The sequence below is a fragment of the Anolis carolinensis genome, chromosome 3 (assembly GCF_035594765.1).
Source record: "Anolis carolinensis isolate JA03-04 chromosome 3, rAnoCar3.1.pri, whole genome shotgun sequence".
Lineage (NCBI taxonomy): Eukaryota > Metazoa > Chordata > Lepidosauria > Squamata > Dactyloidae > Anolis > Anolis carolinensis.
The window spans coordinates 19,555,772-19,572,702 of record NC_085843.1 but is presented as its reverse complement, the minus strand read 5'-3'; the positions used below and the strand labels follow the sequence as shown (position 1 = coordinate 19,572,702).

Below are 16,931 nucleotides of genomic sequence, written 5' to 3'. Positions count from 1 at the left end.
GGAAGCTTTCCATAGACATGTTTCCTGTTCCCTCCTCCTACTCCCTACAACCATAGCCCACTGAAACCCCTCCCGAGAGAATTGGGGAAATAATTTGTATAGTTTATTTCCGGAAGAAAAATGATAATAATGAGCAGAAGTCATCCATAACTGAGCAGAGATGGGATGATTTCAGGTATTATCCTATGGGTACCGAGTTAAAGGTGGATTTAGCCTGTCATTGTGCTCATTCCACTCAAAAAGAATAGTATAGATATATTCATTCATTGCCCTTATGCATTACTATTTGTCTGTAGAGTTCAAAGAGATTTTCATATGACTTCCAGCGTACAAAGCCTAAACTACTGACTTGCCCCAAGTATTTAATAATAGCAGTAAGGTTCAAAACTGGTATACATTTATTATTTCTGTACCTTTTGCAGGACTACACCTGGGAAAATCATGGATTCTCCCTTGTAAACAGGCTTTATACTGACATCGGGCATCTCTTGGATGAGAAATTTCGGATGGTCTACAACCTCACTTACAATACTATGGCCACCCATGAAGATGTTGACACAACCATGTTGAGAAGAGCTTTATTTAATTATGTCCACTGTATGTATGGAATCAGGTATGTAATTAATGGACTTGGTTACTGACTGTACTTTCGTGCATTATGAACGAACATATTGGTATCATAACAAAATGTTTTGGATCTTATTAGAAGTTTGAAAGATTGTTAGTAACATTGTAAATATGAGCTCTTGAGGAGAAGACTGGGGTGTATTTCAGCTTGTGTTCATACTGATACAGAAGAGTGAAGAACAAAAGTAAACACACAATGAGACTAGGTTTTTATTCTACATGCATTTTCCTAGGCTTCTTTTCAGTAACTTTTCTTTAACAGAATAGAGTGATGGTTAAAGGGCAAGCAGTACTGTCTTTGCCCACTTAGAGCCAATGTACTTACTTACTTTACTTACTTAGGGGATCCCTCGTAGGCCAAGGATGATGATCCTCCATTTCTGGTGTCTTCAGGGTGTATCCGTAGGTGGCTGAAGAGACCTTTTCTTGACCTGCATGTTCTCCCACAGTGAGGACATCTGTTTCCAGGTAGAAGGCGGTACCGGTCAGGGTTGGCTTGACGCGCCTTCCTCTTGGCACGTTTCTCCCTTAAGCCCTCCATTCATGCCTCTTTGAACTCCGCAGCACTGCTGGTCACAGCTGACCTCCAATTAGAGTGCTCAAGAGCCAGGGCTTCCCAGTTCTCAGTGTCTATGCCACAATTTTTAAGGTTGGCTTTAAGCCCATCTTTAAATCTCTTTTCCTGCCCACCAACATTCCGTTTTCTGTTCATGAGTTGGGAGTAGAGTAACTGCTTTGGGAGATGGTGATTCAGACAACGTGGCCAGTCTAGTGGAGTTGATGGCTTAGGAGCATCGCTTCAGTGCTGGTGGTCTTTGCTTCTTCCAGAACGCTGGCATTTGTCTGCCTGCCTTCCCAAGAGATTTGCAGGATTTTTCTGAGGCAGCTGATGGAAACGCTCCAGGAGTTGAGTGTGACGTCTTTAGACCATCGACGTTTCACAGGCGTATGTAGGCACTATGTAAAATAAACCTATGTCTTTGGAGTGAAGTGGCCAATCATTTTCAGAACCACAGCACCTGGGGAGTCAGTGCTCAGCAGTTCTCCCTTTGTTGCTATCTTGATAAGCATTGCTTATCTAAAGCTACTGTTTTCATTCAGAGGAAATCCACTTCCTCTTGGCATCAATACAAATACAATAAAAGCTCTGTACCTGCAGAAAATATGTTCCCAGACTTTGCATGAATACACAGAAATACAGATAATATCAACCCTATTGAAATGAAGAAGTCCTGGCCCAGGAATACCACAGAATTGCAATAGAGGACTAAGAAAATACCTAGAAAAGACATATTTAGTTGGACTGTGATAAATGAAATTGCAAATCCCAGTCCCTTGAACATGAGGGTCATACTATGTATACATATGAGAGCTTGCAGCTTCCTATGAGTAATTTTAATCAGAATTGCTTTGTGGATGAAGTTTAACTCTTGCACAGTAATTAATATCAGTTTCTTTCAAATGCTGCAACATGTATGATGTGGAATGATGGCAACTAAGAATGATTTCTGGTGGATGCTTTTTAGGCGCATCCCATCAGCCTTTAGTCTATTGTGCAGACTTCCAATTAGTCTTTGCTGGTGCTTAACTCTAAAATTCATAGGGCCAGGCTATCTTAAAGCCATTACTGCCTATAAGTCCACAGTAAATTTGAATGTAAGTTTGAATAAATTTTTACAGCATGATTTTTAGAACAGGCTATTTTCATATCATTCTTGGCATCTGTCAGGTATGCTAAGAAACTCCTGTGTGTGACTTTTGTGATCCAGTTCACATAAGAATGGGGCAGCAGAAATGGTTTGCATGTGCCTTTTGGTTTATAGAAACCTTTTTGAACAGCTGCTGGGATTATTCTTGATAAGAACGAGCTGAATTATTTGTGGAACAGGCATCCATATGGATCCTAGGTACAGGAAACATTCTCAAAGGTCTTTCTGGTTCTCATATATCATTGTTTCATTGTTTATATGTCTAATGGAATACTACCATACAATGTAATTCAGTTTTTATACAGATGTATTCCTAGCCCGGGGCCGGGCTGTGGCGCAGCTGTTGAGCAGCTGCCTTAAATCACTCTGACCATGAGGTCATGAGTTCGAGGCCAGCCCGTGGCGGGGTGAGCACCCGTCAATTAAAAATAAAAAATAGCCCCTGCTCGTTGCTGACCTAGCAACCCGAAAGATAGTTGCATCTATCAAGTAGGAGATAAGGTACCACTTATAAAGTGGGGAGGCAAGATTAACTAATTTACGACCTGGAATGAGGAAGTGCCGTCAGTGTGGATGATGAAGCAGCTGCTCCCCCCTGTGGCCAGAATCGAACATCCCCTCAGAAGAAGGTTAACTTGCCTCTGCGTGTGTCTCTCAGTCTCTGTTTGATGTGTTTATGGGCATTGAATGTTTGCCCTATGTGTGTTATAATGTGATCCGCCCTGAGTCCCCTTCGCCTGCTGTTAGCTCCAGCTTCTGCCAACCTAGCAGTTCGAAAACATGCCAGTGTGAGTAGATAAATAGGTACCGCTCCGGCGGGAAGATAACAGCGCTCCATGCAGTCATGCCGGCCACATGACCTTGGAGGTGTCTACAGACAACGCCGGCTCTTTAGCTTAGAAATGGAAATGAGCACCAACCTCCAGAGTCGGTCATGACTGGACTTAACGTCAGGGGAAACCTTTACCTTTTTTATTCCTAGGGCACATAGTTTAAAAGATTGTTCAGTGTGTAAAAGAAATACTTTGAAAGCTGCATGTGCTTAGAAAAGAAAGATTCAGAATGGCTTAATCTTGCTTAGGTATGATGACTACGATTATGGAGAAGTTAATCAGTTACTTGAACGGAACTTGAAAGTTTACATTAAAACAGTGACCTGCTACCCAGAGCGAACCACCAAGCGCATGTACGATGCTTACTGGCGTCAGTTCAAGCATTCAGAGAAGGTGAGTGTCTCTTCAAACACATTAGCATAGGCTCTGTTTATAAACAAGGAAAATGTCACTGATATGGAAGAAAAGCTATGACTATAAAACAGTAAAAACATATGTATATTAATGCACTGTCCTCCTTTGCCACTAAGAGAAGAGGCTTTGGGTTACTACATCTCAGAAATATGTAGGTGCTTTGGAAAGGTGTGTGTATGTGTGTACATTTGGTAATAATAGTGGAGAGACCCCATGAAAACCATTGTGTTTCAGATGACAAGATGACACAAATGTTCTATCTCTGTGGTAGCTCTGCCACTTACACATGCAAGAGATCGTGTAATATTGCAGTCCAAAAGTGGTCAATATGCACAATCCTTTCAAGACCTGAGATACTCATCTCAACTCAGGGAGGATAGAGCAAAGAAACAAGTTAGGAAGAACTTCCCTACTATAAGAGCTGTTCAATAGTGCAATTCACTGCCTCGGAGTGTAGTGGAGGCTCCTTTGTTGGAAGCTTTTAAACAGGCTGGATGACCGTCTGTTGGGAGTGCATTGATTGTGCTTTTGCTGTATGGCAGTGGGTTGGACTAGATAGCCTCTGTGGCATCTTCCAACTTCCCAATGCACTTGTGAGCTTCAAAAGCAATATGTTTGTGTGCATATAATGTTCATGTTTCAAACTTTCCAACAGGTCCATGTGAATCTTCTTCTTATGGAGGCTCGCATGCAAGCTGAACTCCTCTATGCCCTTCGTGCCATCACACGTCACTTGACCTGAAGCATGGTTACAAGTATGTTGAATGAAGCTTCCAGACAAGATGCACAGTAAAAGCTGCCTGCGGCGTAGCATCAGGTTCTTAGATTCTCAAAAAGCTGAAGCCGCATTTCTGTTGGCTGTTAACGTGCAATGATCTATATCTTTTTATTATTTTTTTCTTGATGCTTAACATTACTAATGATAGCAAAATAACATTGAGGAACACTACTTCTTAAGTTGTTTCCATATGATATATTGGTCACAAACCCTAAGGTGGTTTGTAATATTTGATTCTTTGTTCATTCTTCTCCCACCCCAAAAGAAAAACATTGTGGCACAGTGTCTCTTTTGAGGTTCTTTTTCTCCCCCATTCCATTCTCTCTTATGAATGGAATCCAGCAAAGTATTTTTCTCTTTCCTTTCTTACCCTTCTTCTAGTTCTTTCTATGATACTATAATACAGTTTTCATAAATGCGGTATATACTATGTTTTAAACTGAACTCCTCCACTGGCTAATTCTTAGATTGTTCCTAGAAATGTAGTAGTTCAGCCGTAGTTTGGAGGTCATGTTAAAGTTGATGCAATTATTGTCTGCCTTTGTTTTTAATGTGAACGGAACTGCTGTGAAATCTGCGGCATGCTACTGAGACGCAGCATTCAAATACATGTTTTCGTGAATGAAGAGGTGTTTGCCATATCCATTTCAAATGTACATATCAGTTCAGGGACTTCATTCTCCTCTTTTGCATACTGCAGTTGCGCTCTCTTCCTGCCTGTAAAGATGCTTGAAAGGGTACTTAGAGCCCATTTGGCAAATCAGCGTAACTTGGAATTTGTAACCATTTGCCAGTTGATTTAAGACCCTTTTTTAAAAGTTTGAATCTAACTCTACCCTTTAATTGTTTTTTAGATCTGGCAGTTATGCAAAATAACATGCAAGCTGCCTATCAAATGAAAAACTCATCTAAATGAGTACATTCTTTTAAAAGGATAAAGATCTGCCTTCTGCTGAGTCAGATCGTAGGCTTGTTTAACCCAGCGCTCTCTGTCCTGGATCTCCTGAGGTCTTAGACATAGGTTTTTCTCAGCCCTCCTGTCTGAAATGCTTTGACTGGAGATGGCAGAGACAAAACCCAGTGGTCCGTCCCTTTCCTGAAAGCTTTGCTCATACAGTGCTGCTTTCGACTGGGTCAGATTTTTCCTTCATCAAACCCAGTGTCATTGGTCCAACCTTGCAAGTGGCTCTCCACTTGAGTAAGAACCTTGACTTTAAAATGCCAGACAATGTATGTAGGAGCCTTATTCCAGAGCTATGGCCAACTTTTCTCTCCACTCCTATCTTTTCCCCCCTCTCCTTTTAAAATTCAAGGGTAATTATCTTAGTATGTAGCTTAAGCTTTTAGACATTTGATTCCCATATTATTTCCTTGAATCATGGTGTCAGAACACTTTTTCTTTTTTTAAAAAAAAGCTATGAATCATGTTAATCTGTGCTGACATGAGTGAACAAAGGAAGTGCAATATTGAGCAGAAAGGCAAGTTTTTTCCTATTAAAGCCGCTGCTGAAATGTCCTGTTCAAAAAGAATGGAGGAAAACGTGTGTTTTTTTTCCTTCCCAAGCTTTGTTTGTGTCTATGGCTTGCTTGCCTTGAACAATCTGAAAATGCCAAAGTATCGCTGTAATGAAACAGATGCATAGCATGCTTCCCCAAGCTCTTCTGAGCATCTCCAGTTCATGAAAATAGAGAAGCTCCATTCAAGCTCCATAGAAGTGAGTGATGAATGTGCATCAGTAGTGTTTGGATTGCACCCAGTGACAACTAGCATTGTTTGGGGGGGGGGGGGGGGGGAAGCGAGCTGCCAAAAATGTCAACTTTTTGTGTTGTTTGGCTACACTGGTTTCTTTTTCAGACCACAAATGTCAGTGTTCTTAAAGCTTTACTTTGTGTTGTCCTTAATGATTCAACAAAGTGCCTGAAGAGAAGCTTAAAAACGTGGGATACAATAAGGACTATTACGTGGTCAATTTGCTCCACAAAAAGTCAGTCACAACTCCTTCCCAAAGTCTCATTGAAATCAGATCTACTTAAGCATAAAGTATCTTATGTGCCACCTGTTTGTGTCCCCTGACAGTCTTAACATTCTATAAGAGGAGCTCTGCTTGTCCAAATCTTTTGAGCTCGGGTTATGTGCAAATAAATTTGATTCCTGGCCTTTTTTATTGATTCATTTGTGACTGACTTCTGTTGGATTGGTTCAGATGTTGGGCTTTATTTTATTTTTCCTTAACCTTGACTTCATATTTCTTTTGTACACATTGGAAAAGAGTAAAATATACTTTTTTCATTTCAGTAAGCTGTAGAAGGCAACATAAAATAACATTTTTATATTGAAGACTTCTGTAATTGTGGGGCTTTTTTGGGAGTGATTTTAAATGTCTTTCTATGAAAAACAGCCAAATAAACAAACATGGACTAGAATTTGGGGAGGGTTAAATTGTTGATATTTTAAATTAATCCCTCTCTTGCTTTCTTCCTGTATCAAATAATTGCTGTGTGATCATCAAATATCCTTCCCCAAATTGCTGAAATAATTACTTACTGTTATGTATAGATTTTCTTCTGGCCTTAGAATTGTAGACTGTTTTTATGTGAATATTCATTGAGGACATATTTGCACTGCAGATATTGTTTCCATCGTACACTGTAATGTTTTCTAAAGACATCTGGAAAAAGATACACCTAGAGCAGTGGTTCTCAATCTGTGGGTTCCTAATGTTCTGGCCTACAACTCCCAGAAATCCCAGCCAGTTTATCATCTGTTAGGATTTCTGGGAGTTGAAGGCCAAAACTTCTGGGGACCCACAGGTTGAGAACCACTGACCTAGACACATCAGGTGACATCTCATCTATCTTTCCAGGAAACTAGTTGAATTATATGGTAGGGATACTATCTGAGAAAAAAAATTACATTACTGAATAAAGCTATTCCATAACCAGTGCACTGTTATTGCAGAGCATGAACTATGAACTATTATGTGGAGGGGATAAGCCTCAACTGAATGTGTAATCCAGCCACAGATAAAACCTTTAAATAGTAACATTTGATGTGAGAGCAAGCCCATTCAGTCCCCTCTGTGTGAAGTGTGGAATATCTTAATTTGGAAAAACAGTTTGTACAGATCTTCTCTAAGTCTAACTCAGTTGCCAAAGCTGGGTATGTCTTCATTTGGCCACATAGGATGACCATGTCAAAAGCCACATTGATTTTGTTGGGTTAGTGCAGTGGTTCTCAACCTGTGGGTCCCCAGATGTTTTGGCCTTCAATTCCCAGAAATCCTAACAGCTGGTAAACTGGCTGGGATTTCTGGGAGTTGTAGGCCAAAACACCTGGGGACCCACAGGTTGAGAATCACTGGGTTAGTGGAACATGCCTATGACGGTCAATAGATCCATTTGTCCCAATTGGTTGGTGGCTTTCATTTGAACTTGAGATAGAAACACAATGAGGTTTGAGTGGAGTGGGAAGATAAGGAGACCTGCACAGCATCTAATGTCTGCAAAGCAGCAGAGGAAAGAGATGAATAATTAGAGATGAAAGCTGAATTGTGTACATAGCTGTAAGAGCTTTAACCTTTCCCCCTTTCACAGGGTCACATGTGTACATCTTTTGAATTGAGAATCTGGTGTTCTGATTGTAGAAACATTAGTGCCTTTTCTCGTACACATTTCCTTTTATTTACTCAGTAGTCATCCAATTGAGAAGAGATTACACTTGAAATCTAAATGTTTGTGTGGACTCCCCCCCCCTTTGTGAAATATATAAAGTGGATCCATCAAGAGAAACATAAACTTGGTTCCACATGATATCAGAGGTGCATGTGGCATTCAAAGTTGGGACCTGTTCTCTTTGAGCATTAGTTTGTGTTTTTCCTTAGAGATAGAATGGCAAATGTGAATGTTATGAAATGTTTCCGATGTGACTAATTCAAAGTATGGTCTCTGTGGTCATAATCTGGTACTTAGCTTTATATACTCAGATGTGATGGGGTTGTGTGCATGTTTCTCTGTGTGTTTACACAGTAGTATTCGGAATAGATAGCAGAGTAAGATTGTACTTTTTGCTTAGTATATCCATAAAGCTCACAAATGTGCCAAATTTTAAATGTACAAGAACATTTTTTAAAGAAAAAGATAGCACATGTGAATGAATCATTTGAGTTCATGTATTAATATCTATCAAAATGTGTAGCAGTCTTTCGCAGTGTGGGCTTTTTAATATACATTTCCATCTCACTTTGTGGATTTAGGTTAGTTGTCAGCAACTGGACACCCCTGCACCAAATGTGTCCCAGTGGTCAACTAAGGGCCAAAAGTATGTAAATTGTGAATCAACAGCAACAAGGTTTGATAACAAGTTAGCAACTGTACAGCCTTTCTGAAGCCATGTGATAAGATGTATCACGTCTTGGGAAACCTGGCTTCTGTATAATATATTAAAAGGTCCAAATATCATCTGCTAAATTATTATGGTGAAACCTAAACCTGCATGCTTCAAGATCCTTTGTAAATAATATCTTTTCCTGTTGTTTTTTTTTTAATAAGCAGCATCAATACTGCAGGTTTACAGATGACATTGATCAGGCTGAAATAGATTAAAAGCAAAGTTACAGGTTCTCCTTACAATCTTTCCAAGGCTTATCATGCTCAGGATTGTGCTTTCATTGTAAAGGGTACTTTATTGTTAAAAAGTGCATATTTTCTATTTAGCAGCTGTATGGTGGAAGACTGCAGTTACTGGTAATCATTATAAATGCTTGTCCTCAGTATGAAAACCCATATATATGACAACCTACATCCAGAATCCATTTTAAAGAGTAGACTAATACAGCCAGAGTTTGTAAAATAGAAGTCCTGGGACAAATCTTGCCAATGATTTCAATTGGTACAATTTACACAAGAGTTGATTTGCCAAGTCTAATTGATTCAATGACTTGCTTTTGCTGGCACTACCTTGTTTGGGGCTAGTAGATTTTGGATGAGAAAGATAATGATGGCACCTGCAACCCAACCCTATCTTCCTTCTCAATTGAGCTATATTTCTCAAGGGCTGGCTGCAAGCAAAGTGATTTATTTTCCAGATAAAAATATCTACTTGTGAACTCAGATGTAATATCAAAATATTTTGTAATGGCTTGGTCCTACATAATTCGTTAAGAGCCATTAGCTTTGCAAAAACTCTGTTTTAGTTGAGATCAAACATTTGAGACTGTTTTAATCCATTTATTGATATAGATCAACATGAGTGATTTAGGCTCTCTTTGGGGGCCTGGAAGTGTGGACTGTTTTGTTTGTACTTCAGAAGCCATTACCGAACTTGGCATTTCATTGCTCCTGCCAAACAAAAACCTCTTTTCTCAATGGGGTATTTTGGTTAGCTCTTCTTGCTTGAGACTGTGCCCATTAAACAGAACCCAAGAAGGCACAGATAGTCCCAAATGGTTATATCATTATAGCCCAAGTGCCAAATTATGCTGTGCAGCAGAAGGGCCAGGTTCAGATAGGAGGCAAAATCAGTTTGTTGCCAAGAGCTCAGGTTTATTAATGCATATTAAAAGAAGTAACTTGTCATTTAATGATTGTGTAGTAACTACAACAGGTAACATTAAACATATTTGACCAAAAACAAGATGAATAAAACAGAGAATGAGCCTCTCTCCATCCCAGCACGTATCTCACAATATGAAACTAATCTCAGTGTCTTCAACCTCCTGCAGATTAACACAGAAGCATAAAAGAAGTTCATCTGAAAGGCAAAAGGTTTTCAAAATGGAACCTGAAGGAATTCATATTATATACTAAATGTGGTAGATAAATGCAGAAGCCACAGCTGATTAGACTATCAGTTCCTTTGCAGACTATTCCAGAGGATTGTTCAGAGGTACAATTCTTAAACTCAAAACAAATTGTCAACGAATGTTTGTAATTATGAATTCACTGTCAAGCATTCTGGGAAAGAGAAATAGGTTTGCATTTTCTGTACTGCTCTGGAGGCATGCTGATCACCTCTTTGTTTTTGTTTTTCTTCAGTGCAATACAGGAAGAGACAAAACTGTACCCAGTTTACCTGGCCCTGCAAATGGGCAAACCTTGCAGATCTTTTTGTAGAACCCATAAAGGGCTGTGTAGTAGAGACACAGTTTTGCCGCTTAAAATGAGACTACACTACCTTATTATACAGTTTGGTACCGCTTTAATGGTTCCATCAGATGAAATCCTAGGATTTGTAATGACTGCTTAATCCCTTACTCAAAGCTTTTCTAATGCCGTATGTTTTTCAGTTACCAACTGATGAGTATACCGTAATAGAAAATAAACAGATTCTTTGCACCCTTGGGCTAGGATCTAATTTGCCAGTGTTACTGTATCAGTGGAGGAGGAGGAAGACAGGATGAAGCAGCCAAAGAAAAGGGACCATGGCTGAATAGAAGAGAAAGCCATTCCTGTTAGGAGATAAAGCTGGCTTGCTTACACTTGAGCTGCAAGATGGCTTTATCTTCTGACAAAGAAGGCTCATGTTGATTGCTACAGCTTGGTATGCCCTAATGCTCCTTTCACCACCTTGTCCATTATTCAGTTCCCCTTCATTCAAATTTCCCAGCTACATTCAGATTTCCCCATGTCATGGGGCAAACAAGTAATGTCTTTTCGACTAAATCTGTGTTAGAACATGAGGCAAAAACTGTGGCTTACTCTTGACTGACCACCTTTGAGGTGGTCAGTCAGGGGTAGGAGCTCTACCACTCCATACCCAGTTAGCAGCCCTATCAAATTTTTTTACTTATTTTAATATATTTAATTTCAATCCATGTCAAAAAGAAAGAAAGAACCCATTGGGTGTCCATAGGATTTCATATATGTTCTATGGATTTGTTGTCAGAAAAGACAAAGAATTATTGCAATTGTTGCTTAAGCAGGACATTTTGTGTATCTCAGTTGCTCTGTGCCCTGAGTCTTAAAAGCCTAAATTACCATCCCGTTCAGTGTTACTAATTGTTCTACTAGATTATTTTGGTTTCTTTGGTGATGGTGGTGGTTGTAGAGGATGAATATTTATGGACAGACAAGGGGTATGTGTATGTGTGAGAAGACCATTGTTCTAGTTGAAATTAATGTGTCTTGAAACTGATCATACCTTGTTTTACATAATCCCATTAATAAATGCACAGCACTGTGGGGTGTAAAAAGAAACTGCTACCTGAGCACATGCAGAGTGGCCAACTAAATTGACTGTGAGCTTGAAGAGCCACTCGAAGCATGCTATGATCATCGATTTGCTCCCCACAGTATTGCTATAGCTTCTCTTCTTTTGGCTTTTTTGAATGTGCTTTTCCTTCCAATGTAGTGTGCTTCTAGAAGCTGTGATAGGCCTTCATGGTCCTTGATTTTGTTACTGTAACTTTTATATATAGATAGTTAGATATAAGAAGATTTGTGAAAACATAGGCCTATGGCCGAAACATGAGATCGCTGGTTCAGCCCTACACAGTCACCCACTTTCAGCTATTTGTACTACATTATGGCTGTAGGTAGAATAAGCTTATTGATGATGCAGTTTAGGATCCACACAGCTTTATTATGTCTGTGTGTGTGTGTGTATTTTTGTACTGTGTATACTGGGAAGGTGGGGGAGGGGAGAATGGTGATGTGTTTATAACCTCAACTTTTTAGGTTTGTACGTTTTCTTTTATCAAGTAACTGACTCAATAAAACAAAAACTTAGCCATGTAGAACTGTGTGGGCTAAACAGACCTTGCTGTAGATGAGAAATCCTGTTTTCAGTTTGGGTCATGTGACTTTGTGTTCCCTAAACTCTGGCAGGGAGAGAGCTTTAGGATTGAAATATATGTAAACTGGGGTGCCAACCTCCTACCAAAGTCCAGGAGAAACCTCAGTGGAAGTATGAAATGAGATAGGCTGGCAAGCTGATCTAAGGCTGAGCTTAGATCGGGCATAAAACCCATTTCCTCTTTGCTTTGCCACCAGTGAACCTATGGCTGGCAGAGGCCTGTCACAGTAAGGGGAAGGACAGCAAAACCTATGTGGATTGTTTTTATTAGTCTCCATGGACATCAGCTTCAAACAAGTTTAAAACTAAAGTGCTCCTTTTACTTACTACAAATACCCCAACATCTGCTTGTCAGCATGAGCTAAGTTAGGCTCAGTAGCCTCTTGCTGCTTTCCTGTCTTCTCTTAGCAACAGTGTCTGTGAAGGAAGGCCGGGGGAGTTGTGAATTTTTATCCTATCAGTATTGAATCTAGGATCATTTCCCTTATTAAGGCAAGTACACTGAATCCGTTCTGGGGAAACACAGCTTTTGTGGGTACTCTTTCCTACACCCCAAAACCTTTCACCACATCAGTAACACTTGTGTGAATCCTAGGCAGGCACCGTCATTCCTCCCAAAAAAGGCCTACTGTTGTTGCACAGGTTGAAGAATGCTTGAGGGCCAAACTAAAACTGTAGCTAGCAATTTTCCAACATAGACGGGTATTGGACGAGCCAGTCCGACTGGATCTGTTTGTGCCTCTCTCTCTCTCACTCTCTTTGGTTAAGCCTTTATTTGCCCAATCCAACTTGAATTGTATCTGAACAGATGCAGAAGGAACTTTTTAGCGAACTGAGACAAAAAAAATTGTATTTTTCAATAGAGGAATTTGTGAGTGTGTGTGTGTGTGTATTAACCTGTTAACAGCAATCCATAAAGATCTGCACTTTTTATGAGGTTTTGAAAAATTCTATTTATAGGTACGGAACAATGGGGTTTGTTAAAACTGTATAGCATTTATACTTGCTGAAATTTCTTGCATTGTTATCAGTAGAAATTTTATTGGTTCAATAAAACTGGCCAAAAACCCCACTCTGGTGTTTGTCCGTTCTTTCTTTTTCAATTCTGCAGGGTTCCTCTGATAAAAATTTTAATTAAATCTTATCAAAAGAGTTTAAGAACAATCTAATTGAATCACAATACTAAATACAGGGGCTATTAAATCAAACTGAAGGCTGGAGGATTCAAGACAGATAGAAATATTAATTCCCGAAATGCACAAGTAACTATGGATAAGGCTTCCGTGAATTGGGATGTTACCCACCAATTTAGGTAATACTTAAGGAATTACGCATGTTGCCAGATGATAAGACTACAAATTAATCCTGATTATCTCCAAGAGAAGAGGCAAACATACCTCTGAATACCAGATATTGGAAAAGTGTAATAGTAGAACACTGTTGTCCATGTTTTCAGTGTGGTCACTGTGACAAAGTGCTGGACCATACAGGTTTCCAATTTGATTTGGTAAGATTGTGAAGTTTGTCTCAAGACAGAGGCCCATATCAAAAAAGGTAGCTGTACTAATACACCAGGAAAAAAGAAACCACAGTTGATTCATGTCTTTATGGCTGCCAGTCCAAATGTCATCAAACTGTTCCAAGTATTCATGCTTTCATTGACTCTTCATCATTAGGTCTGCAGCTAAAATCAGACCTAAGGTATATGTGCCCCAAATAGATTTGTGTTCAGCTGCCAGATTATAGCTAGCAATGCTGGAATAAAGAAGTAATGGTGGGTCTCAATTTTTTCAAACAGAAAAGTTACAATTCAAGAGACCTGCCTGATAAAGTGAAGGATCTCCTCTGTAAAAAGGTTTCAGCTCTGTGCCATACGAATTATGCTTTGCCCCACACTCCACATATATTTATCAAAGCACCACTGTCTATAATGATGGAGATTCCACATGGCTTAAAACAACTAATAGCCAATGGCATAATCTGCATTCTGTTAATTGATCTAATACTTTTCTTTCGGTTACACAAAATGTTGGGATAACAAATTGAGCCCCCAATGGCGCTGACTTAAAGATTGGCGGCTTGAATCCGGGGAGCAGGGTGGGCTCCCGCTGTTAGCTCCAGCTTCTGCCAACCTAGCAGTACGAAAACATGCAAATGTGAGTAGATCAATAGGTACCTCTCCAGCGAGAAGGTAACGGTGCTCCATGCAGCCATGCTGGCCACATGACCTTGGAGGTGTCTACGGCTTAGAAATGGAGATGAGCACCAACCCGCAGAGTCTGACACGACTAAACTTAACATCAGGGGAAAACCTTTACCTTTACCTGGGATAATGAATTAGTGAAATGATGTTGGATGAAGTGCTTCTTTTATTAGTACTGAATTCATCTCCAATATAATCCTATTCTTTACATTGTAGAATTCCCTCTTTCTAAAATACAGCTACAGTTTATTTGGGTTTACGTTTTGCTGTGTCAGAGATGCTTTTTATAAAAAAAGAAACACACATGTGGTGTTCCATGTGCATGTTTTTCAAGACGAGCTATTTATGACTATAACCAGTAGAATGTAAAAATGTTGTAACTCTTGGTGGACCATGCCCATTATTCCTACAAACAGAGGTAGCAGAATGTTTAAAAAGAGCTGAAATTAGTTATGCTTTCCCTAATCTGAACACAAGGGGGTACTAGCTTCTTAGGAAAACTGGAAGTAAATACAATAGAGTCTCACTTATCCAACATAAACGGGCTGGCAGAATGTTGGATAAGCAAATATGTTGGATAATAAGGAGGGATTAAGGAAAAGCCTATTAAACATCAAATTACATTATGATTTTACAAATTAAGCACCAAAACATCATGTTATACAACAAATTTGACAAAAAAAGTAGTTCATTACACTTTAATGCTACAGTAGAGTCTCACTTATCCAAGCCTCACTTATCCAAGCCTCTGGATAATCCAAGCCATTTTTGTCGTCAATGTTTTCAATATATCATGAGATTTTGGTGCTAAATTCATAAATACAGTAATTACAACATAACATTACTGCATATTGAACTACTTTTTCTGTCAAACTTGTTGTATAACATGATGCTTTGGTGCTTAATTTGTAAAATCATAACCTAATTTGATGTTTAATAGGCTTTTTCTTGATCCCTCCTTATTATCCAAGATATTCGCTTATCCAAGCTTCTGCCGGCCCATTTAGCTTGGATAAGAGAGACTCTACTGTATGTAGTAATTACTGTATTTATGAATTTAGCACCGAAATATTACAATGTATTGAAAATATTGACTACAAAATTGAGTTGGATAATCCAGAACGTTGGATAAGCGAGTGTTGGATAAGTGAGACTCTACTGTACTCCTAAATCTCCGGAAGGCTCTAGATTGGACCACATTGGCCTTGTGGTTGCTTTCAAAAGGACCATTGAATCCATGGATGAAGAATCCATGGATACAGAAGACCAACTATAATTTTTTACATAGTATTCAGTTCTCTTTAGTTTTTATCCAGCTTGGGTCCCCAGATGTTATTGAATGACAACTCTCATCTCTTTTGATTATCCACAATGAGAACTGGGGATAGTGGGAATTGCACCCAGCCACACTTGTGGCTCTGAACTTGGGGAAAGATTAAAGAACATTTTAAAGTCAGACATCACATTCACAAGCCTTGTATTTACATTCAAATATCACTATCCTGACTGAAGAAAACAACCTGCAGCCTTCCAGATGTTACTGTGTCACAACTCCCATCAGCTCTAATGTTGTCTAATGATGAGGAATACAGGAGTTTTAACCCAGCATCTGGAGGGCCACATCAAATGACGACATAGGCCAGATTCGAACAATGGGCATTCAGAATGACATGTGACCTAGATCAGGCATGGTCAAACTTTGGCCCTCCAGGTGTTTTGGACTTCAACTCCCACCATTCCTAACAGCCTACCGGCTGTTAGGAATGGTGGGAGTTGAAGTCCAAAACACCTGGAGGGCCAAAGTTTGCCCATGCCTGACCTAGATCTACCAGACCTTACAATGAAGCAGGGCTAGCGCTTGATAGTACTTGGATGGAAGGCCGCCAACAAATACCAAGTGCTGTAGGTTACATTTCAGAGGAGGAGATTGGCAAACTCAATTCTGAGTATTCTTTGCTTTAGAAAATACTGTGAAATTCATGGGGATCACTATATGTTGACACAACTTGAAAGCACATACATGTTTGTTTATATTGCCACAAGAATTTTGGTTTACAACAGGAATGGGCACGTTCGGTGGGCCCAGAAGGCAATATTCAGCTGCTTGTGCTCCCTAGGATTTGCAAGGACTGCAAAAATTCTTCCAGAGGAGTAAAACAAACAAATGGCTGAAAGTCTAATTCTGGCTTTTTTAAAAAAAACCTATATATATATAGGTTTATATATGTGTGTTTGGTGGAGTGGGGGGGGGGGGGCTCTGTGACCTACTTAAAGGGGAAATTGCTACTTCAGGAGTGGCAATTGGGTCTCTCCCTGGGTTTTCTTTTGTTTTCCAGGAAAAGAGCAATTATGGAAACATTTGGGGGCCTGTATTTTGCCTACTCTTGTTTTCTGTATGCAAAGGGATACTGAGACCAGAAGAAATAAGTTTGTAACATAAGACTTAGGCTACAAAACGTATGCTACAAATTTATTTCTCTCAGTCCCAAAGTTGCTTACTTGGGTTTTAACACCAAAGCTAAGATCCTACGCTGTGCTCATGTGATATAAATCTAAATTCACATAGTTACACAGT

General features: G+C 39.5%; 1 protein-coding gene across 3 annotated transcripts in view; it reads left to right on the top strand.

The window, feature by feature from the left end:
- Positions 1-13,225, top strand: part of sesn3 (sestrin 3) — a 92,517-nt gene extending 79,292 nt beyond the window's left edge. For 2 of the 3 annotated variants that reach the window (XM_062974560.1, XM_016992681.2), the window contains exons 8-10: positions 423-613; positions 3,418-3,562; positions 4,239-13,225. In XM_062974560.1, coding sequence (XP_062830630.1) covers positions 423-613; positions 3,418-3,562; positions 4,239-4,325 — 423 coding nt within the window. In that variant the 3' untranslated portion in view covers positions 4,326-13,225. The remainder of the gene's footprint in view (positions 1-422; positions 614-3,417; positions 3,563-4,238) is intronic. The other variant, XR_010004043.1, reaches the window with a different exon arrangement.
- Positions 13,226-16,931: the final 3,706 nt, after the last annotated feature.